The 23,231-nt window shown below is 36.6% G+C and overlaps 2 protein-coding genes across 2 annotated transcripts; both read left to right on the top strand.

Annotated features, from left to right (window-relative positions):
- Positions 1-5,563: 5,563 nt before the first annotated feature.
- On the top strand, positions 5,564-19,861 carry saga (S-antigen; retina and pineal gland (arrestin) a). Its single transcript, XM_042427766.1, has 15 exons — positions 5,564-5,623; positions 7,741-7,801; positions 8,567-8,611; positions 9,543-9,742; positions 10,976-11,035; positions 11,130-11,197; positions 12,071-12,206; positions 12,704-12,788; positions 13,010-13,082; positions 16,424-16,561; positions 16,698-16,775; positions 17,400-17,414; positions 17,749-17,801; positions 18,078-18,087; positions 19,541-19,861. The coding sequence occupies exons 1-15, from the start codon at positions 5,576-5,578 to the stop codon at positions 19,665-19,667; spliced, it is 1,197 nt and encodes a 398-aa protein (XP_042283700.1). The 5' UTR covers positions 5,564-5,575; the 3' UTR covers positions 19,668-19,861.
- On the top strand, positions 13,816-16,272 carry LOC121909287 (E3 ubiquitin-protein ligase TRIM39-like). The gene is made up of 2 exons (XM_042429756.1): positions 13,816-15,039; positions 16,201-16,272. The coding sequence occupies exons 1-2, from the start codon at positions 13,816-13,818 to the stop codon at positions 16,270-16,272; spliced, it is 1,296 nt and encodes a 431-aa protein (XP_042285690.1).
- Positions 19,862-23,231: the final 3,370 nt, after the last annotated feature.

Below are 23,231 nucleotides of genomic sequence, written 5' to 3' on the forward strand. Positions count from 1 at the left end.
AAATGAAGGCTTTGTGTCTTTGGTGCTTACATGTTACATTACAAACACACACACACACATAATAATACATTATAGGATGATAATTATATACCACTAATAATAATAATAATAATAATAATATGTGTAATATAATGTATATGTAGCCAATATATATAATATCTATCAAAATAGATAGATAGAAATATTCAAGGTTGTAAAAAATATTGTTTCACAGTTCATACAAATATATTAGAAAAATATAAAAAATCAAACTATAATACAGTCTATTTACATGTGAAGTGATTTTAATTAATATTAATATTACTGAAAATAATAATTCACAGTTTGAAATATATAAATGAAATACTATGTGAAAAGCCCCCATCAGCACTTCACACTGCTTTCCTCAGCTTGTCCCTACATGATATATAAATAAAGTTATGTCATCCTGCACATGCTGTATGACAGGCTGTCATTTCAGTCACGTGTGTGTGTGTGTGTGTGTGTGTGTGTGTGCGTGTGTGTGTGTGTGTGTGTGTGTGTGTGTGTGTGTGTGTGTGTAATCTCTTGTGTAATAATGATGATTAATGCACTGCAGTGCAGTAATCCACCTCTGTCTGTTTACCTGCTGACAGGCAGAACAGTGGATTAAAGCTCCACAGCATCACTCCGTCTATCTATAGTCTGGTCACACTCACTGTGGACCGGATCAAACCTGCTGCTCAACCTTCAGGCTGCCTCTGGACAAACTCTGGATGTCAAAAGTCTGCACATGTCTTTATTTTCCATCATGTCAACACTCATTTCTGCAAACAAAAACACATAAATGTCACATGTAGACAGTAGATAAGTATACTTCCTTAAATGATGTACAGTTTAGAGATTCTGGTACTTTAGTTTCCCATTTTGGAAAAGATCAAAACAACTTTTACTCCACTTCATTCATCTGACAGCTGGAGTATCTGGTGACTCTGCAGATTAACATTTAACATACATGAAATTATTTCTTCATTAGGATGACAATGTAATTATACAGTACATGGTCTATGGTCTATGACAGCATGTTGTATGTTTTCTTCTTAAAAATACTTTATCATTGCTAACATGTAGCAGTAATACAAAGACCCCATAACTGACATAACAGGTAAAGGATGTAGTGAAGATAAACTGATAATAATAATAAATAAATAAATAAATAAATAATAACATGTAGCTCTCTCTCTCTCTCTCTCTCTCTCTCTCTGGTGGTTTTCAGGTTTGGGGCTGCAAACTAAACATGAAGAAGCAGCATTTAGTTATTGTGCAGCACAGAGCTGCAACAAACTTCTAGAATATATTAGACTCTTTCAATCCAGATTCAAAACTTTGATGTCGTGCACGGACTCTGTTTGAACCTCAAGTATTCCTCATTAACCATCTAATATCTTTACTTCTCCTTTATTTATGTCTCTGTTCTTAACATTCTGTACATCATTTTGCACTCTGTTTTATGCTGTTTTGTTCTTTTTTTTTTTTAGATAAAAGTTTAATGCATTATATAAAGCACCTTGAATAGCCCTTGTGTATGAAATGTGCTATTTTTGCACGGTATGATTACTGATATAACATTTATACGTCATATGTTCACTCACCAAGCAGTTTATTAGGAACAACTGTGCAATCCAATGCAACCAAACAGCATTGTTTGGTTGCATTGGATTGCACAGTTGTGGAAAGAGGCTTACAAATCCTGTTTTTGCTGTTATTACGATTTTAATTTTAGAAAATTAACGTGTTACAATAAGTGTTTATGAATAAACTAAGAAGGTCCCCACACTGGGTCTCGACCTGGAGTCTCCCAGATCATAGACGAGTGTGCTGATTACTGAGCTAAAACTTTACTCTTCACCTGTTTGCAGACAGACCTCTAACTAACAAATATTTTTAAAAATATTTGTATGAAACAAATATTCATTAAAAAACCCATTATTTGTGCTTTGCCAAATAATGTATTTGTATTCGGGCACACCCCTAGTATGTATGATGTATGTAATAATAAACAATTAAACAGTGTGTTTGAAACTAACTGCATCAACAGCAGATTTCACATATTTCCTTAAAAAAAAAAAGATGTTTATTTTTAAACATTAGCCAAGAAAAAGAAATCACAATCACAAAAAGAGAGATAAATTATCATACATATGTGTTTTATATGTGTGTGTGCATGTGTATAATGAACACTAATAATAATAAGAATAATATGGGTGGAACCGAACAAATATTTTTTCATTAAAAGAAATATGAAAACATAAAATTAAGATTAATAATTAAAATATCTATAAATAAATAGCAAAATAATTATAAACTAACTGACTAAATAAGAAAATAGATCTGAGGTCTGATGTAGAACCAGCAGGTTAGTCTGACTCACTCGTTTTTCATCACCTGAACTGTAATTAGGGTTAGGGTTAGGGTTAGGGTTAGGGTTAGGGTTTTGGGGAAAATTGTTCCTGGACAAATATAAACTTTGTGCTCGTCCACACTGTTTGTTGTCAGAATCACTCTCCTAATGTTTGTACAGCCAGGCTGTGAGCACTCGGTCTGCACTTCATTATCATCTCTCTCTCTAATCTGACCCTGTTGTGCTGACTGAGGGGGAACCAGCTTCAATCCTCTCAGTCGGCTCATTCACAGGAAGTCTGAGTCGGTCTGGATGCTGTGGTTTTGTGGGGGGTAGACGAGGGTTGGTACTGAGTAGCGAGGGTTGGTCAAAGTTCACAGCCGGGTCACCTGATTGGCTGCTGGGACTCAGGGAGGCTGTGACGGACAGCAGGTGTTTACTTATAGTGCTTCTCTGACAAACGCCCGTCTCCTCCTCTGATCCAACAACACACCTTCCACTTCTGCAACACAGGTGAGTGATTCTGATTCTAAAAGACATCTCTGCTGTAAAAACATTTGGGTCCTTTTGTCTGTTTTTGTGTCTTAAAAATCTAAAGTGAGCATCACTGCACTAGAACCAAGAAAACGTACATCTTTCTGTTGGACAATTTTGAACCAAGTGGATTTGTTTGTTGGGTTTTGATTTAATGTCGTCCACACTGGCAGATAGTTTCACTTGTTTTAAGAAAATATGATTTCTGGGACTCAATAACAAACAGAAGGACTCACAAATAGAAACACTCTTTATCCAAATATGGTCTAAAGATAGATTTTGATTGTATTGTAAATCCCTGTGAGATAAATCTGCAATTCTGAGCAACATAAATAAAATGGACTAGACTTGATTTGAGTTGAAATTATGTAAAATTAAGATTATATATGCCAAAATAATATTTAAATCCAGGTGTATAACATGTGAGTATGGCAGAAGTATACAGTTGCTATTTTCTTATTCTTTATATTTGAACTATTTCTACAGCTGTGTTTAGACCTGGTTTTCCAGTAAACACTCTTGACACAATAAGTGAAAACGTTTGTGAACACCAGTTGGGAAAAAGGTAATTTGTCATTTTGACAGTTAAAAATGAAGAGCATTGATGACGTCACTCCCTTTTTCCAGTGGTGGAAAGTGACTAAGTACATTTACTCAAATACTGTACTTAAGCACAATTTTGAGGTACTTGTACTTTACTTGCGTATTTCCATGTGATGCTACTTTCTACATTTCAGAGGGAAATATTGTACTTTCTACTCCACTACATTTATTTGACAGCTTTAGTTACTTTTCAGATGCAGATTTGACACAATGGATAATATAACAAGCTTTTAAAATACAACACATTGTTAAAGATGAAACCAGTGGTTTCCAACCTTTTTGGCTTTTGACGTCTTACAAAAAGCAGTGTGTAGTCGGGGTCACATTTCACATGTCTATGAGTTGTTAACAGCTCCACCAAATAGTAGTTTTTCCCTCTAAACTTCTCACATGCTTTCATTTCAATAAATGTTCAAATGATCCAATATTTCAGCAAAAATCAAAGATTAGAGAAAAAGTCCAAAAACTGGAAACAGATTTGTGTATCAGAACTTTGTTTTTTCTTCTTTCCTCTCCCATTAATCATCTCACGACCCCTCAGATTTATCTGCTGACCCTTTAGAAGGGCCTGACCTCTAGGTTGGGGACCACTGGATTAAACTAGCTAACTGTATATAAAGTAGTTGAAACTAGCTCCATCTCCAGCAGCTACAACAGTAACATGCTGCTCTAACACTGATGCTTCACTATTAATAATCTAATGATGTCATATATAATAATATATCAGTCAGAGGGACCAAACCACTACTTTTACTGCAAGACTTTAACTACATCAAGCTCATAATACTTATGTACTTTTACTGTAGTAGGAATTTTCATGCAGGACTTTTACTTGTATATTTTTAAAATCCGCTAAGACTCTTCTAACCATCCAGATATAAAAATGTTATGTATGCTGCAGAAGATTTTTAACCTGTCTCTCAAGCTGGACTCTGTTTCCTATAATCCAGGTAGCCAGAAATTACATTTCTCCTTGGTCTTTTTGTGCAACATAAAAACAATATTGACATGTTATTCTGTATAAAAATGATAGCAATTTAGGTAAATAAAACTTATAATAAAACCTTCCAATTTTGTTTCACGTCATACAAAGCACAATCAAGTCTGGCTAACAGTGTTTGAATTAAGATAAAGAGGTGAAATTTGGGAAACTGAGTAAGAATCTCTTTTCATCACCCAACAGATGTCATATTTTTTCATCCAGATGGTTTGAAGAGTCACTCACTCAGGTGTTTTCAGTTATTCTGGCTGATTAGTACTCTGTTAATTAGTTAATGTCATTAAACTCTATGTACTAATAACAAAGGTGTGAATTATCCCACAGTACTATGAGCAAAAAAGCTAAGTGGAGAGTGAGGGAGACATCTCTTAGTACTGAGAAGAGGTTTAATCAAATGAAAATAAGCACAAACACAGTGTGTTGGGGCTTTCTGGTAAAACTTATGGGAAATGTTGGAAGCAGTGGACTTGAAATGTTGCATGACAGTGGTAAACCAGGTTGTCATAGTCTGGATTGAACTGGAAATGACTCTGGACCATTAGTCAGTCAGCCTGTTATGTGATGTATTTTATGTGTGTGTAAACAGTATGTAACACTGCAGGACTACAGAATTGACTTCATGTGTGTGCATTTACTTTTATCACAAGAAGCAATGCCATCACCATGACAACCAATTGTAACGGTTAGTCAATGATTTGTGAAAGATGTCAGAATATTTGTGGTTCTAGTTAAGTCACATGACGGACTGTTGGATGTATGAGGTCATCGATATGTTATGGACATCTTGTTGACCTTCATTTATTCTGGTGCATTTTACTGACATTTGGTAAAATTCAGATGTGTAATTAATATGTAACTAAGTATTGATTACCTCTGGGCTAAATCCTTTAATCATGTCCCACAGTAGAGATAATTATGAAATAACACATTTGTGTAAAATGTAGTTTTCAGCAAACATTAATGGTTGAGCTTTAGAGAAATAGATGATCAGAGTTGTGACGATCTGCTTTAAGTCTTCAAAGATGCTCATTTGTCTTTTTTCTTTCTCTCAGGCGCTGCTGACCTCAATCTGCACCAACATGAGTCCGAAAAGTGTCGTTTTCAAGAAGATCTGCAAGGACAAGTCGGTGAGTGAAGCATCTCAGATGAAATACAGAGATGAATATCACTCACAGTATCTTCATACACGGTCTGAATTATTGCAGTTACCCACAGACCAACATTGACTTGAGATCAGAACTCCAGCAACATTTGTTGTATAAAGAACAACTTCATTTGTTGACCGATATGTTTCGGCTTGTGGCCTTCATCAGGGTCATCATAAAATATATTCCAGACAACATTTAAATAGAATAAGTTAGGTATAAAAAAAGGTAAAAAAATATATACATATATAAAAGACAACCAATCATGTACATCCAGACACATATCAGCCAATGGGGCATCTACAAAGATGGGTTGGATATATGGTCATGTGGCTTCAGGCCGATCGTTGTCCCAGATTAACAGAGGCACGGGAAGTGTCCAAGGAGGGACATGGGTGACTCCATATTTGGTCGATTACCTGGAAAAGTGCAACTAAGGGGTGGTACTTGGGTTTGTATAGAGGATGTGTTAATCCAAAAATGTGCCTATTTGATATGGCATACATTAAAACACTTTGATTAGAATAATAATAATAGTAGTAGTAGTATTATAAATAAAAAGCTTTATTAAGTGTTGTGTATAGAAAAAGCAGAGAGATACATCATACAACAATATAAAATATAATAAAAAAATAATACATCATAAAAACCACTACAAACCCACATAAATGAGAGGTTTTTAAGAACCATGTCGTATCTTGTTAGCTAACAGTCTCCAGTATATCCTCTAGTCAGCTGGTTTAGTTGACAGAGTTAGAACAGAGTTCAGACCTGACAACCTCTCTATGATGACAGGACTGTCTGTAGTTGTGTCCTACAGTCACTGTGCCCAGCAGTTGTTGGTCATCAACTAGCTCCAAGGCTAAAACCACAATGTCTCATTTTGTGTTGCACAAGATTCAACATCATTGTTTAGTTCTTTATTGCAGAGGAAAACAGTCTTGAAGAATTCTTCAGTGCCTCAAAAACATGTGATGATAAAACCAGATTTATTTAAGGATATGTGGGGAACCTTACAGTGCAAAACAAAAATCCTTTGTTCAATATTGTTAAAGTAGCCAGCAAAATAATTGGCAGCAGCTTTATTCAGCAGATCTCTATGACAGACAAGTTTTGCAGAAGGCACAGTCGATCTTGAGTAAAAAGCATTAGGTTTAAATTTTATTTTGTTCCAAATTCAATAAATCTGCTTAATTTGCACTAAACCTTGACTGCACTGCTCAGCAGCACTTTATTATGGCTACTATTCCAATTGATTGATACTTTTTGCATTTTATTTTTTTGGTTGTTTGCTGTAACTGTTGTGATTTATATCTGATGTCCTCTTGTATGTTGTGTTTGTGTTTTTTCCTTCTTACTGCAAATCAAATTTCCCCATAAGGGACAATAAAGATCTGAACTGACTTGCATAAATAAAAAGCTGAGCAAATTATACATAAGGACTCAAACTAAGTTACATTTATGCAGTTTTTAATTTTTTTTTAAAGAAATATTATCGGAGCTACTAAGGAAACATTGCATATGTTTTCCATAAGTGTTATCAGATGCCAGATGCATAATATGCCTTATGCACCTGACATTGACCCTTGATCCTTAACCTGCTCTTACCCACTAAGTCTTCCCTCAGACATTGCTTTGTAATAATGACATCAGATACACTGGATCAATAAATGTTTTTCTTTCAGTGAAGTTTCCATCTCACTGAATTTAATTCTGTGAAGAGATTCAGCTGCTCATCTGACTGATCTGCAGGAGGTCAACACAAAGTCACAACGTGAGCCGAGCTGAGCAACGTGTGTGATTGACAGCTTTATGTCAGATTACAGAGCAGGCAGAGCACTCTGTTCAGCTGCACAAATCAAAATATGATTCTACTTGTACAAAACGAAGAAGAAATGTAGTGAAAAACCTCAGAGAGCTGTTGATTCTATTCCAGATCAGTCAGAGCCCCTCAAAGCCGTTAGAAAAAGGTAATAGTGCAATATGTTGGGTCTTATGTGAACCAAAGTCTCTCTGTCTCTGCTGTCATGAAGAGTGCACAGAGATGTGGTAGATGTCTTCAATGTCAGATGTTCATTGTATCTGTTCTCCTGCTTCAGGTTGGAGTCTACATGGGCACAAGAGACTTTGTCGACCGTGTTGACTCCGTGGATCCAGTAGGTGAGTTTGTCCACAAAAACACATCAACAAACATCCACCAGTCAGACAGTAAATTAGCAGTCACACGTACAGTATGTCATGAGGTTAAAGCTGGTTCCTGATGCATCAAACCAGTGCTGCTATTAATATTAAAATATATGGGCCGGTCAGTGTTGACGATTTCATGGTTTTACTGGATTTTCTGTCACTGTATAAGAAGTCCGTCTCTTTTTAATCAATGTGGATCTGATGACTGGAAGAGTCGCGCCTGTAACAAGTCGATTAGACACCAAAATGTATAATTTGGTCCTCTGCAGACTGTATGAAGAGCTTCTGGAATCACAACAGTGTCTCTTTGTTCCAGTGATGCTCATATTTTTCATTATAATTCATGCAATTTTTTTTAAACAGTTAAAAAAAAATGACAGCTGATATCCATCAAGTATCAAAACATATATCTTTGTCATAAAATCTTAAACGCCACATTGCTCATTTCCTGAGGCTCAAATTGATCGAATAAAAAAAAAAAAGTCAAATTCTTGCACTTGGATAAGAAATTGACGTTCTCATCCATGGACCAGGCTCATGTATAATGTGTAGAACAATATGAAGTTCACTTAATTTACAGTAAAACTTCAGAGATGCTTAACTGTGCCCTGAGGTAGCTTTAGGACATTTTGATTATCCTGTATACTAAAAGGGTTGAACTTAGTTTCAGTTCCATTCCATTCCATTCTCATCACCTTAAGAGCTTAGACCTTTTTTTTTTTTTTTTTTTACCACTAGATGGCATCATCCTCATTGATCCTGAGGCTCTGCAGGGGAGGAAAGGTCAGTATCCAAACACTGTTGTCACCCAGCAATATTACAGGATGTTGATCATGTTCACCTCATACACTCCTCTATAAATAAATGGGGATCTGTTTCATTTGAAGCTGCTCACCTGTCTTGTTTTCCATCCTCACACCTCTGTGCTCTGTTTTCTACTAAAGTCTGTCCGGTCACATTGGGAAAATAAGTCACATGGAGCCTTTATGGATGTTTTTAGTCTTTATCCCTTAAGATCCCTTAAGTAGATTAAAGGCTATCAAAATAATTTTACTCCACGTTGCAGCTCTTCATTGAAGCTACGTGATGTTCAGACTGAGTGAAAGATTCAAACACAAGACTCCATGTTTTTATGGCTGCACCGATCCATCGCATGGAAATATTTTAGATGTCTGATCATTATAATAGACATGTTTCCCCAATAATCAGACTGACAGCAGCTTTAAATGGTTAAAGACATGTAACAACGGTTATTCACATCTTCATCCATCCTACTTTAAGATTTTTTTAATACAATGCTTCCATAATACATCTAATCATGGAGGACACAGACACATTTTAAGAAATACTTTCAGCTTTTGTTATGTTGGATTTGTACTTTAATTAATTAATTAATTAATTAATTTATGCTTATTTGCTTACAAATACATAAGCAGATATAATTCACTGAGTAGACTAATGCAGCCTAAAGTAATTTCCAATACTTTTCCCTAGAAAGGTTGCATATATATAAACACATATGTATAGAAACTAGCCATAAATACAAAATACAAGTTGCAAATATTTGCTATGAAACTAGAAAGATGTACAGATTAGATTTAAAATGATTTTCAGTTTATGTACATGCTGAGTTTCTGAACACTGAAAGCCCTCAGGAGGTTTTATTAAAGTGACCCGTCCATCACAGTGACTGAGCCTCTGCTCTGCCCTCTAGTGTTCGTCACCCTGTCCTGCATCTTTCGCTACGGCAGAGATGACATGGATGTGATGGGGATAGCGTTCCGCAGAGAGCTTTACCTATCTACCCGCCAGGTCTACCCGCCTCTGCAGGACCGCGAGAAGGGAATCCACACGAGGATACAGGCCAAACTGATGCGCAAGCTGGGAGACAACGCCTACCCGTTCTTCTTCGAGGTGAGAGTCACAGGCTGCATGAAGTCTTTTACATCAGTAAAACAATATTTCACCCTTACATACTGTTCAGGGTCAAATTTGAACCATTTTTACATTTGAGAGCAGTAAAAACACCCTAAACACTACTTTCTTTCAGCCTCAAATTTTATGTTTTTTCCTAATGTGAACCAGAATATACAAACATGGAAATATTTCTACTTTTTACAAGCATTTTTGTGCAGCTGACACACATTTTTTGTAGAGAATGATTGACCCATATCTATTCAAAATAATAAAAATCACCATTAAAAACATTTTTGCATTCTTCACATTCAATACAATCTAAATTAAATTATGTTCCTCTGTTTTATGTAACATACAACCATTATATAGTGTGATTGTAAATGCTTTTTCTTCATAAACAAAAAGTGAAAAAAATACAGTCTGTCTGCTCTCTGAAAGCTTCATTAAAGATTATCTGTGACTGTTGAGGTATTTATGAATAATTTGTGGTTCAGAAATTTTGTAAATAAAATATGTCAGTACACAGAGTTAAAAATACTTGATTTTTCTTTTAGTGTGTTGTTGATGTACACTATTGTGCCACAATACATTGGCACAAATGAAATGCAGGATCTGCTCATAGCTGAACTGTTTCTTGATTGGACACAATAACTTCCTGGACTGTCAGCTGGTTGCCTGCAGCTGCTTAGAGATAAGAATTAGTCCACCAATTAACCTTCCATAAAATGGTGAACTGTTGTTTTTGCACTTTGGTTTTTATACGGTGTAAACAAATGAGATATAATGTGTTAATTAATGAACTTTAGAGGTGCTGGTAGGTGGATTTGTTAGCTTTGGACAGATCCATGCAGGGTGTTTCCCCTTGTTTCCAGTCTTTATGTTAAGCTCATATAATTCTCTACAAGAAATCAAATCACTGTTTTCCTCTTTGACAAATAATTACCCCAACTCTGTTCTGGTTATATGAGCTCTATTTTTAAATTCTTAACCTCAACTCTGTTGTTATATTTATATTCTTACCTGTGTATGGGTGTGTGTAGATGACTTTTATATGTGAAGTCATGTTTTTTTTTAAAGTGTACAGACTCTGTGGGCAATGTGCACTTTAAATATACTGAAGTCGAAAGCAAATCAGGCGATTTCCTCTAAAGTAAAGACATGTGATGCATTGCACAAGAAGAACAAAGTAAAAAAGCTTGTTTGATTGACATTGTTCTTTTGTCTCCTCAGTTTCCTGACAACCTTCCTTGCTCAGTGGCTCTCCAGCCATCACCCCATGATGTCGGCAAGGTAAGATCCTGTTAGAGGAATCAAACTGTACCGATCAGCCAGATGTGAAATGACCACATCACAGGATGGTAACAGCTCTTCTCTTCTTCTGTAGCATTGTGCTGTGGAGTTTGAGATCAGAGCGTTCAGCGCTGAGAGTCAGGACGCTAAAGTACGCAAACGGTGAGTAGCAGCTAATAATAAAAAAGTGGTATATTGATTACAGTTTTCTTGAAACAGATGAATGTTACAAAGCAGTTCCGGTTCATCACTGGTTGATGCTGTTCAACTTCATCAACTCAGTAACTCAAATTCATGTTTCATAATCTGTCATCCTTCATAAAGACTGAACATTTAAAAAACAATTTGATTTAGGACTAATTGAGACTAATACAGGATATCTACAGATCTTGAAAAGTCTTAGAAAGGATTCATTTAGATTTCCTCAAAAAAAAAAAAGGCCTTAGATGGTATTTAAAGGTCTTAAATATTTTGTCTAGGATGCAGTAGGTGGTAATGTTACTTATAATGTTTTTTTGGCTGGAAAATCCCCAGTTCTGTTGTTCCAGACCTCTGACCTTAAATAAATTAGTTATTTTTAAATCGGTGCATCTTTCCATCCATTCATCCTTTTTCTATTGCTTAGTCACATCCAGGTCATGACTAATGAATTGTTAATTGTATTATTGGGAATGATTGTTATATACTGACAGGAAGTAATGACAAAAAATATTTCATATTGCACTTGGTAAAATAATTCTAACCTTTATCATTGCTAATGTCTTTTATTTATATCTTTCATATATTTACCATGAAACAGGTATTAAATTGCATTCTATGTGGTATTAAAATGTCTTAAAAACCCTGTAATATACAAGACGAAATGGCTTTTTGATGATTGTAAAAATGGATAAAGTTATGATAATAGCTTGATCATAAAAATCTACAAAATACAATTCATTCACAGAAATAGTACTGAGTCAGAATAAGACAGTAAGTCTCACACAGGCTCTGTAAGTTATTATTTCTACATGTTTTCTCTGCTTTGTCCAACAGGAGTTCAGTGAATCTGATGCTCAGGAAGGTCCAGTACGCTCCAGAAGGAGAGGGAGAAGCGCCTTCTGTCGAAACCACCAAGGAGTTTGTCATGTCAGACAAACCGCTGCATGTCAAGGCCAGTCTGGACAAAGAGGTGGGTTGCTTCAGAGTTTTCAGTTTCAGAAACACTAAAAACATGATGTAGTTAATGTTTTTCTTTCAGTACATGTCACACTAAAGGCATTCAACAGCCATCAGTCACTTTTTCATCAGCTGCTGCATCCAAAGTCTGAAATCTCAGTGGATCAGATTATTTAATTCTGCTGCACAGAGTGCTCATATTCCTGCACAGTCACACCTCCATCTCAAATGACAACATTTAACCCTTTGGTTTCATAGCAAACCTGTCAGTTCTGCATTATAATCATGTTTTATGTTGTATAAACTTGAACATAAGGGTTTTTATTTGTATTTATTACTTAATTATTTATCTGTCTCCATCTGAAGGCAGATTTTAATCAGTTTGTTAACTGTCTGTAAAACACTTTGTAAACTATGAACAGAGAAAATAACTCCACACATTGTAAGTAGTTTTAAAAGATATTATGTTAATAGATGTTTACCTTTTCTGACTTTGTTTCCTGTTTCCAGATTTATTACCATGGCGAGGTCGTCAAAGTGCACGTCGACGTCACAAACAACTCCAGCAAAAACATCAAGAACATCATCGTCTCTGGTAAACATGATACTTTACAGTATATTGTTAGTGCAAGAGCTCTTAGTACTTCAAAAAACATTGAAACACTGTAGTACAGAGATGTATGGAGTTACATTTGCATGAAGCCTGTGCAGCATCAAAATGTTTGAATTTTGTTGCATGTCAAAAAAAAAAAACTGAACTGGTTTAAACATAATTTATATGTCATGTTTCTTCATGTGTTCTCTTGTCCTCCTCAGTGGATCAAATCTCCAACGTGGTGTTGTACTCCAACGACAGCTACGTCAAATCTGTGGCCATCGAGGAATTTGGGTAATGGACTACACAAACTACATGTTACAAAATTACAAAGAGACATCATAGATGTGATGTTTCATGTGTACATTGCAGTGCCAACATGTAGAAATTTGTAACTATGTTAAAATGTACAGAGAACAACAGAATCAAAAGAGGAGACAAGAAAAAAATGTTTTTAGCCTTTAGTGCATAAACATATCTTGTGCATTCAAGTCAAGCTCAATCAATCAAACTGGTCTGGTGGTTGATTTGGACATGAATCTGATTTCTGTATATCAGACTCTACCTACACTCACTGAGAAATGAGAGCAACACATTCGAATGAAACTTAAAGTTGTCGTAGATTCTGTTGAACATTAACAGAATGTCACCTTCAAACATTCCTGGTCTGTAAGTGTTATTTTGTTATCAGATTTAAACAAAAATGACCTCTGGACTGATAAAGCTTCGGCTCACCTGACAAAACCCAGGAAACTGATATTATTCTACCTCACCGAGGAGAGAGACACTGATGAAGAATTCGCCTGCGGAGCAAACTCACCATTCCCAAAGAGAGGGCAGCTAAAGGAGAGACTGGAAAAACTGCTGCTTCAACCTGCTGACAACTCCACACACTGAAGTTCTCCAAGAAAAAAGACCAACTTCCAGTTAAATTTTCAGAGGAGAAAGGAGTAACAGGATGACTGACTGATTGTTTTCTACTTTGAGCTACTTGCCTGCTGTGTTGTAAGCTTCACACGGAAACATCATGGCTTCCACGTTGGAGAATGATCTCTGCTGTTCTGTCTGCCATGAGATCTATAAAGATCCTGTCATTCTGTCATGTTGCCACAGCTTCTGTAGAGTCTGTCTGCAGAGCTGGTGGACAGAGAGAGCAATCCGTGAATGTCCAGTTTGCAAGAGAAAATTTTCAAAGGAATTCCCTCCTTGTAATTTTATGTTAAGGAACCTGTGTGAGACCTTCATACAGGAGAGAGATCAGAGAGCTTCAGCAGGCTCTGACGCTCTCTGCAGTCTGCACTCTGAGAAACTCAAACTCTTCTGTGTGGACCATCAGCAGCCAGTGTGTGTCATTTGTCAGCATGCAGAAACACACACCAACCACAGATTCAAACCCATCGATGAAGCTGCGCAACAACACAAGAAGAAACTTGAGGAAACTCTGAAGCCCTTAAAGGAGAAGTTAAAGGATTTTGATCAAGTTAAAACAAAGTTTGATAAAACAGCAGAACACATTAAGGTCCAGGCCCAACACACAGAGAGGCAGATTAAGGAGCAGTTTAAGAAGCTTCATCAGTTTCTAGAAGAGGAAGAGGAGGCCAGGATGGCTGCTCTGAGGGAGGAAGAGGAGCAGAAGAATCAGATGATGAAGGAGAAGATGGAGGCTCTGAGCAGAGAGATAGCAGCTCTTTCACACACAGTCAGAGCCACAGAGGAGAAGCTGAGAGCTGAAGATGTCTCATTCATGTTAAACTACAAAGCTGCGGTGGAAAAAGTCCAGCGCTGCCCCCTGCTGGATGATCCACAGCTGGGCACAGGAGCCCTCATAGACCAGGCCAAACACCTGGGCAACCTGACCTTCAACATCTGGAACAAGATGAAGGAGATAGTCTCCTACATTCCTGTCATTCTGGATCCAAACACTGCTCATCCAAACCTCATTCTGTCCGAGGATCTGACCAGTGTGAGCCGAGGAGAGGAACAGCAGCTTCCTGAAAACCCTGAGAGGTTTGGTGACTATGTCGCTATACTGGGCTCTGAGGGCTTTAACTCAGGGACCCACAGCTGGGATGTTGAGGTGGGAAATGGCACAAGATGGGCACTGGGTGTGTTGGCAGAGACTGTGGAGAGGAAAGGAATCACACAGTCTGGATTATGGAGAGTACGATACTCTGACGGTGAACACAGTGCAGTCTCCGGATCAGATCCACCCACTGCTCTCCTACCAAAGAGGATGTTCCAAAGGATTCGAGTGAATCTGGACTGGGACAGAGAAACGTTGTCATTCTCTGATCCTGATACTAACAAACACATACACACCTTCACACACACTTTCACTGACAGACTGTTTCCATTTATTTACACTGGAAATAAAAACCCAGTGAAGATTTTACCAGGAAAGATTTTTGTGAAAGTAGAAGATTGTTAGATGAGATGAGATTATTTACATGATGAAGAAAGTTGAAAGACGTCACCATAGACTTTTGGAAACTACGGTGGATATTTTTCACTATGACCATTTTACAAACCAAATGATTCATTGATTAATTAAGAAAAGATTGGCAGATTGATTGATAATGAAAGCCCTGGCTGGAGCTGAAGTTGAACATAGGTTGGAGGAAGTGTTAATAGATAAATACACTTGCAGTCACACCACTGGTCTTAGAAATAGTGACACAGTGACAGGTTGTTGTTGTTGTAGTGCGGTAATGAAAAAAAAAAAAAGCTGAAATGGATGCCAAGATGCACCGACCAGTCTGATGTGTCATATTCATAGATAAAACAGATAACTTCTGATGCTCCTTCTTTAACCACATTAAATGTTATTTTTTATGCTGATTTAAATGCATCTTCTGGTTTAATTTAAATTCATAATGAGAAGAATAGAAAATGATCTGTAAAAAGAATAATGCATGTCGATTTCAACATTGAAAAATAAGCAAGCTTAAAAATAAATAAAACATAAAATAACAAATGTCCCAAAAAAACTATACTAATATTTAGATATGATTTTTTGGCTCATGTGACTAAGTTGTACAATATATACAGTATAGTCTTATACTTTTCTGTCTTTCTGTTTTTCTGTTTTTAAACTCATCATTTGTCATTTAGAGCAATTTCAAGCACTTTTTATGTATCACGCTTCTATTAATTCATGATTGTTCCTTGTAAAGCAAAAATATCATCAATTTAAAACATTTTACTTGTCACAATAAAGTCATTTGTTTGGGCAGAAAACTAAAGATTGGTTCACGTGTTTATTTTATTTTTGTGTATGCATGCTTTTAAAAAGCCTGACCTATATTTCAATTTTGCAGTAAAGGAACATTAATAAGGATAAAATTTGTATTCATATTTTTCATCATATACACTTCCTGATTTAGCTTCCCTTAATCTCAAACCTTCCTCCCAGGCTGCTGTTATTATAAAATTCAACTGTGAACTAGAGTTTGAAAACCTCTCAGTGAATCAGGAGGATATTTAAGATTTGCACAATCAGGCAGTGTCCCTGACGTCATTAACCATTCATAGAATTATCTGTACAATGGTTTTCTGTTTTTTACTAAAGTGTAATGTGTTCATGTTGCAGCAGGTTGTTTTCTGCGTTGTGATGTATCTGTCTCTTCGTGTCTCAGTGATTCAGTGTCTTCTGGAGCGACGCTGCAGAAAGACTACAAGCTGCTGCCTCTGCTGGCCAATAACAGGGAGAGGAGGGGCATCGCTCTGGACGGCAAACTGAAGCATGAAGACACCAACTTGGCATCATCGAGCATGTGAGTGAACAATCGGAGACGCAGCCGACTTCCTTAAAAGTTCCTGCACTGCGATGAACTGTCAGCTGAGTCGTCGAGGTGGATTCATGTGTCTTTACTAGAACTTGTGATTTAAATAGTTTTTTTTCTCTTTCAGTGTCAAGGAAGGTGTGCTGAAGGAGGTTATGGGAATCATGGTTTCATACAGAGTCATGGTGAAGCTCATCGTTGGAGGGTTAGTCGTCTATGTGTGTGTGTGTGTCCCAGAAAAGACTTGGACTTTACTGTTGCTTATTGTGACTATACATATTGTGCGATAACAACAATATTACAAGTTCATTCCACGTCACTCTGTGTGAGATGGCTGTAATAAATCTTGGTCACAATCTGTGCCAGATGGTGCATCGATCGATGTCAGATGCTGCCATGTAAGCCTGGTGAATTTTAACACTATGATGAGTAGGACAAAATCCCTCATGCTATCAGAGACATATCATCAACTCACATCATAATTATTTGGCTACATTTCTCGTGGTTTGAAATTGTAGCCAATTTCACCAATTTTGTTTCACAGTAGGAAATAAAACAACTGTTCATGATTGATGACTAAAGCTTTCACCACATTCTCTCTTACAATTGTGAACTTTTGTCTTTTTTGACAGCCAAAAATCACACAGTGCAAAGGAGCTGTGATATGATTATGAAAACGTTTCTGATTTCGTGCTGACGTAGAACTGGCCGCATCCTGACTGCTGCTGTTTTTCACATGTTTGTGTGCGTTATGTTCTTTTCTCTAAGAATCAAAACTCATTTTGTTTGTCTACCTCTGCTCCAATTTTGATCTTTGCCATGCTCTCAGGATGATGGGATCAAGGTGGGTCGATGTCTCTTTGTTTTCATCAATCAAGTCCTTACCCTGTTTTTATTTGAGTATAGAAGTGTAATTCCAACGTGAAAGTAACAAAATGACAGGATGTCATGACAAATGACATTCATTTTCTCAGAGGCAGAGAAAATGCTGAAAAAAATGAAATGAAAAAAGTAAACTACATTTGAAACTGCATTTTTTTCCCTTTCATTTGTGTTGCTCAACACTAAATTGAGAAACCCAACTTATGTCCTCTTTAATATACATATTTTTAAGGATTAAAGAGGAGAATAAATCCATTAACACAGTCACAATGAGAAATGTTTGGTTTGTGTTGCAGTGAGGTCGGCCTGGAAATTCCCTTCAAACTGATGCATCCTAAACCTGATGCAGGTAAGCAAACATACACATTTTACTGTGTGTGTGTGTGTGTGTTGACGTGTAGCTGCCCCCAAAAGCATCTACATGTAATGAATAACATTATTTACACTAAAATAACTATATAACTGTTGCATTTATTCATGTATGTAAATATGTTCAAACATGATTTGTTATTCATGTTCACACTTTAATAGTCAGATGAAACAAAGGGGGCAACAGTCAAACTGAATCTAAACCTTCCTGGTTCTTCTGGTCTTTTCTTTTCTTCTTTCTTTCTTGCTGCTGCAGTGAAAGAGAGGTAAGATGGTTTTCAAAACAAACATTGAATAGATAAATTAATGAATTAAAATGTGCTTTTTTAGTCTTAATCTACTCTCAGAGAGGCATTAGTCCCGGAGTTGTGAATGAATACATGAACAGAACTGACTCGGGTTTTTCATTGTGAGATCAGACAGTGGGTGTAATCGTTGTGCCTCAGGATGAACATCCTTGTGTTTATTGTGACACTTGGTGTAAATGTCCTCTGTCTGTTGTCGCTTTTGTTCACTTCATCCAGGGATTGGATCACGTTCCCGGATCTTTTATCACTTAGTCAGCTTGTTTTTTTGGGCCTTCAATCGTCTTAGTTCCTGTTTATACTCCTGTGCCTTCATCAGCAGTGTCGGCTTTCCTTTGTTTGTCTTTAGCTTTTCTGTTCAAACTATACTTTGAACTAGTTAAATTTGATATTTTTAAATAAGAAAATCTGTCAATGGAGTCAGCAAACATGACTTCATAAGTTTTCTTGAAACTAGTATAAAATCTAGCTACTATCAAACACAATCTAACCTTAAAACCAGTTTTTAAAAAAAAAAAAAAAAAAGATTTAATCCTGTTTGGCTTCATATAAGAAGAAATTCAAGTTAAAGATGCTTGAAACTGAATTACTTGTCTTTTAAAATCACCTCAGTTTATGCGTTTAGGAGTTTTTTAAATTCGTCTCAGTTTAGGAATTAATAGCTTCAAACACTTTAGTTGTGATCTTATTTTTGAAATAAGCACTCTTGTTTTCTCATAGTAGAAACAGTAGTGTGATATAGTGTCTATTAAATAGACTGAATACCTTACTAAGACAAATTAAGACCAGTTACCCTGAAACAAGTCTTTGAACTAAACAGGCAGCTAATCCAGCAAGGGCAGAAACTTCCAGTCGGTGGGGGAAAAGCACGTGCATGAATTTACCTCCGTCAGTAAACTGGTCCTCAGAGGCAGCGAAGCTTTCCCCCAGCTCGGTTACAATGGAGTGCAATAATTTCTAGGTGCCCTCAGTTCTTAAAGAGTCAGTGATGTCACAGCTGTGTTACCAGGACTTCCTCTGTGCTGGGAGCGTCTCTCCAATGAGAGACTAGTTTCCGGTTTAACATCTAGGTGTGAACTGAGTAGTGCATGTTGGGATATGGAGTCCAAAACGGACTCCCTTTGTTCTCCTGTGTCCTGTTATCAGGCTGTGTGGCTTGCATGCAGGCCTGCTTTTATCTCATGCACATGGAGTATGAGGCCCAAAACAGTGCAGATGGTGCTTGACAGAAGTATTTGTCTTTGATATGAAAAAATAAGGTTTAAGCGTCCTAAAATAAGATATTATTATTATTTAAGTTTCTTGGATTTCCTTTTATTTGCAGTGTGCTTTTCCTACTGTGTGATAAATCCTGCTGTTGTGTCACTGACAGTAAATGCTAAAAGTTCTTCTCTAATTGTGTTGTTGTCTGTAGTGAAATGGAGGAGGAGATGGTTTTCCAGGAGTTCAAGCGCTCCTACCTGAAGGGGATGATTGCTGACAATGAGGACGAGGATGGCAACGTGTCAGGAGGTGACGACATGGCGCCCAAAGAGAAATAGAAGCAAGAGTCAATCAGGGTGACGACGGCTGAAACAAAGACAGCTGGGAGTTTGAGTCACCTCAGAGTTCGAGAGTTAGAAAACGTTAAGGCTTAATTTAAGGACCATATCTGTGATTTTGCTTGTTTTTACAACCAATCAGGTGTACTTCACATCATGGCTGATCCTTTTATAAAGAATCCTGTTATGTTTCAGAGTTCATTACTGTCTCCATCTCTCACTGACACACCGCCATCATTAACATAGTATTTTGTCACAACAATAAGGAAGTGTTTGGAGGACCCATTTTAACTTCACACATGTATGTGTCCAATGGGTACGTTTACACAAATTGTATAATGTTAATCTTTATTTGTGATGAGAGGTGAGACCAACATGCTTTATTCTGTCAGTGTATAACATTCATCTCATGTTGCAGTTGACCTTCAGTTGTCTTCAGATTGAAGTTGTATTAAGTGGCTTTTGATCAACGGAATCAGAAAGACAAAACTAATGACAGAATCAGCCTTGATATACAATTAACTTTTTTTTGTTATGGCAAACAAACCTCTTAGCTGCCTACTTCCACATCCAGCAGACACAGAGCAACATGATCATCCCATTGGAGTGATGTTTGTGTCCACCTGATGATATATTCACTTACCTTGAGCTCTGATTTGGTCTCCACCAACTCCTGACCTGAAACAAAGATATGTGGCTCTTTAGCTGCCAGATGTTCCACTTTCTTCACCTGCTTGTCTCTAACTTCGTCGGCCATCTTCCTGCTGTTTTATATAGAGGGGTTGTGAAAGCTGAGGGCCCTAAGAGCTGCAGAGATGTGTTTATTCTCAGTGGGTTCTGTGCTGTGAGAGACACTTTCACATTAGCTTCATTAGACCCTTAATGGAGCCTTGAAGCATGCAACCTGGGAAAATACAATGAACTATAAGTGCCGACTGCACATATTTGAGTATGTCTCTAATAACATGAATCTCTATAGAATTAGCATATAGCTCAAATAATTATTTAAAACCAGACAAAATATTTTGTGTTCTTTGCAAGGCAATGTGGGAGTATTGGTTCTATGCTGATTATGCTTATATTAAATGTGTCTTTTGAAATGAGTTGAGCTTCCCTGAAAGGGAAAAAAACTGATATAATTACTAATAACTTAATGTTTGATACAATATCAGTTAAAGTTGCAGTTCAATTGTATCCTAGATTATTTCCTCTAGCCAACATTTGCTGGCTAACATGCAGAACCACTGCTATGGTCCTTTAAGTAAAATGTGTAAAGTATCTTTTTAACTTAATTTGTTTGGGTAATTTTTAGTGCTTTTGTATTTTTAGTAACGTACTTGCTGACTTTTAACTGCATGTTGAGATTTGATTTAACTCATACGACATCATGAGTCATCAGCTCATTTTCTACAACCAGAGAACGAGTGTGTTGTGACTGACTGGGCAACACACTCGTGACTCGCAGACTGAGAATGCAAAGAAGTTGGTTGGTGAAGCTAAAGTTAAATTATATTTAATATGGGACCATATATTAATAGCTCTCAATTTGACTATTTTACACGTTAGAAAGCAGTGATTGTTAAAATGTCCAAGCATTCATTTTATTTAACAACATAAATATTGCAAAGATTGGACAACTTACAAGCTCTCGTAAATAAAGTGGATTATATGCATTTGCATAAATTCTTAATATAAAACCAGTGTGGAGACCAGCCAACACAGAAATCAAACAGCTGACTTTCCTGTTTGCTCGGCTTTGGAGGAAATGAGCGGACTGTGACTCGTCAGTTATGCTGCTCACTGTGAAACTGCTGATGAATTCAGATTTACTGTATCGACATTTATGTAGAAGGCTAAGCTGTATTTAGCATTTAAAGGAAATGTGATGCTCTGTGTGACTGCAGTTTGAACTCTGTGACAATAAAAGCTGATTGAGCCATTCTTGCATTAGGTGCTTTTTTCTTGGTGTAATAGTTTCTCAGCCTCAGGGCTCCGCATACTGTAGGTCACATGATGTACAGATTTTTATTGCTTATGTATTAATATATATTATATATTAATTATATATATAATTACACATATTAATATTGATATTTTTTTGATATTTAAAAATAATTGGTTTTAAAGGATATGGCCGGCGATATTTTGTATTTTTCTCACTGTAATCAAATCCAATGAAAAGACTTAAACCAGTTTGTCTCTGAGGCTCAGTTATTTGCTAAAACAGCTGACTACTGTAGTTTTTAACATACAAACAGGAGGAAACGGTGCATTTGTTGGGAACTATTTTAAGGCAGATTCATTCACATTTGGCAAAGGTGGAAAGTAACTAAATACATTTACTCAAGTACTGTACTTACACTGTACAATTTTGAGGTACTTGTACTTTACTTGAGTGTTTCCATTTGATGCTACTTTATACTTCCACTCCACTACATTTCAGAGGGAAATATTGTACTTTCTACTCCACTACATTTATTTGACAGCTTTACTTACTTTTCAGATGAAGATTTGACACAATGGATATAACAATGTTTTAAAATATAACACATTGTTAAAGATGAAACCAGTGGTTTCCAACCTTTTTGGCTTTTGACGTCTTACAAAAAGCAGTGTGTAGTTGGGGTCACATTTCATTTCAATGAATATTATTTATATAATATAATAATAATAATATAATATTTCACCAAAAATCAAAGATTAGAGAAAAAGTCCAAAAACTGAAAACATATTTGTGTATCAAAACTGTGTATCAGATTTATCTGGTGACCCTTTGGAGGGGCCCGACCCCTAGGTTGGGAACCACTGGACTTAACTAGCTAACTGTATATAAAGTAGTTCAAACTAGCTCCAGCTCCACTACTTTAACTACATCAAGCTCATAATACTAATGTACTTTTACTGTAGTAGGATTTTTTATGTAAGACTTTTACTTTTAATGGAGTATTTTTACATTTCTGTGTTGGTACTTTTACTGCAGTAAAGGATCTGAATACTTCCTCCACCACTGACATTTGGTGCTCTAGTGAGTTTCTAGCAACAGGACAGTATACTATGGTATTAGATCAATTTATTGTTGGTTTGGATCTGCACATGGGATTGGTTAAAAAATATATATTTATCAGTAGATTTACCCTTTTTTAAGTATCCTATTTAACTATAGGATCAATTTCAGTACATTGGGACCTAAAAGCTCCCAAAAATCTGGATATGTTTTGATGCAAAAAAAAGTAACCACCAAAGAACCAGTCGAGCACCAGGCTCGGGAGTAATTTAATTTTTAATTTCAGACAAAAACCACAATGTACAGATTACAGATGAGGCGCACAAATGCATGATGACTGGAAACATTTCTGTGAGGGCTGACGATGAGATTTTATACGTATTACATCTCATTTCTTTGGACTCTGATCACCGTCTAAATCGTCTAGCAACATGTTCAGAAACATCTGAAGGTGTCCTATAGTGCTTGAGTATAACATCTTCCTTTTAAATTTGTTTCAACTTCACCACGAGGAGTTGAATAGGTTGTTAATTAAAACAAGGCTTTTCATCCATTTTGTT

Source organism: Thunnus maccoyii, chromosome 12 (genome assembly GCF_910596095.1).
Source record: "Thunnus maccoyii chromosome 12, fThuMac1.1, whole genome shotgun sequence".
Lineage (NCBI taxonomy): Eukaryota > Metazoa > Chordata > Actinopteri > Scombriformes > Scombridae > Thunnus > Thunnus maccoyii.

What these genes read in the sequence shown, in the direction of transcription:
- LOC121909287 (XM_042429756.1), top strand. Translation starts at nt 13,816, where the DNA reads ATGGCTTCCACGTTGGAGAATGATCTCTGCTGTTCTGTCTGCCATGAG. An exon ending in GGATGTTCCAAAGGATTCGA is followed by an intron (nt 15,040 to 16,200) that starts GTGAATCTGGAC and finishes CCTTCCTCCCAG; the next exon opens with GCTGCTGTTATTATAAAATT.
- saga (XM_042427766.1), top strand. Translation starts at nt 5,576, where the DNA reads ATGAGTCCGAAAAGTGTCGTTTTCAAGAAGATCTGCAAGGACAAGTCG. An exon ending in GGCTCTGCAGGGGAGGAAAG is followed by an intron (nt 8,612 to 9,542) that starts GTCAGTATCCAA and finishes TCTGCCCTCTAG; the next exon opens with TGTTCGTCACCCTGTCCTGC. An exon ending in CACCCCATGATGTCGGCAAG is followed by an intron (nt 11,036 to 11,129) that starts GTAAGATCCTGT and finishes CTTCTTCTGTAG; the next exon opens with CATTGTGCTGTGGAGTTTGA.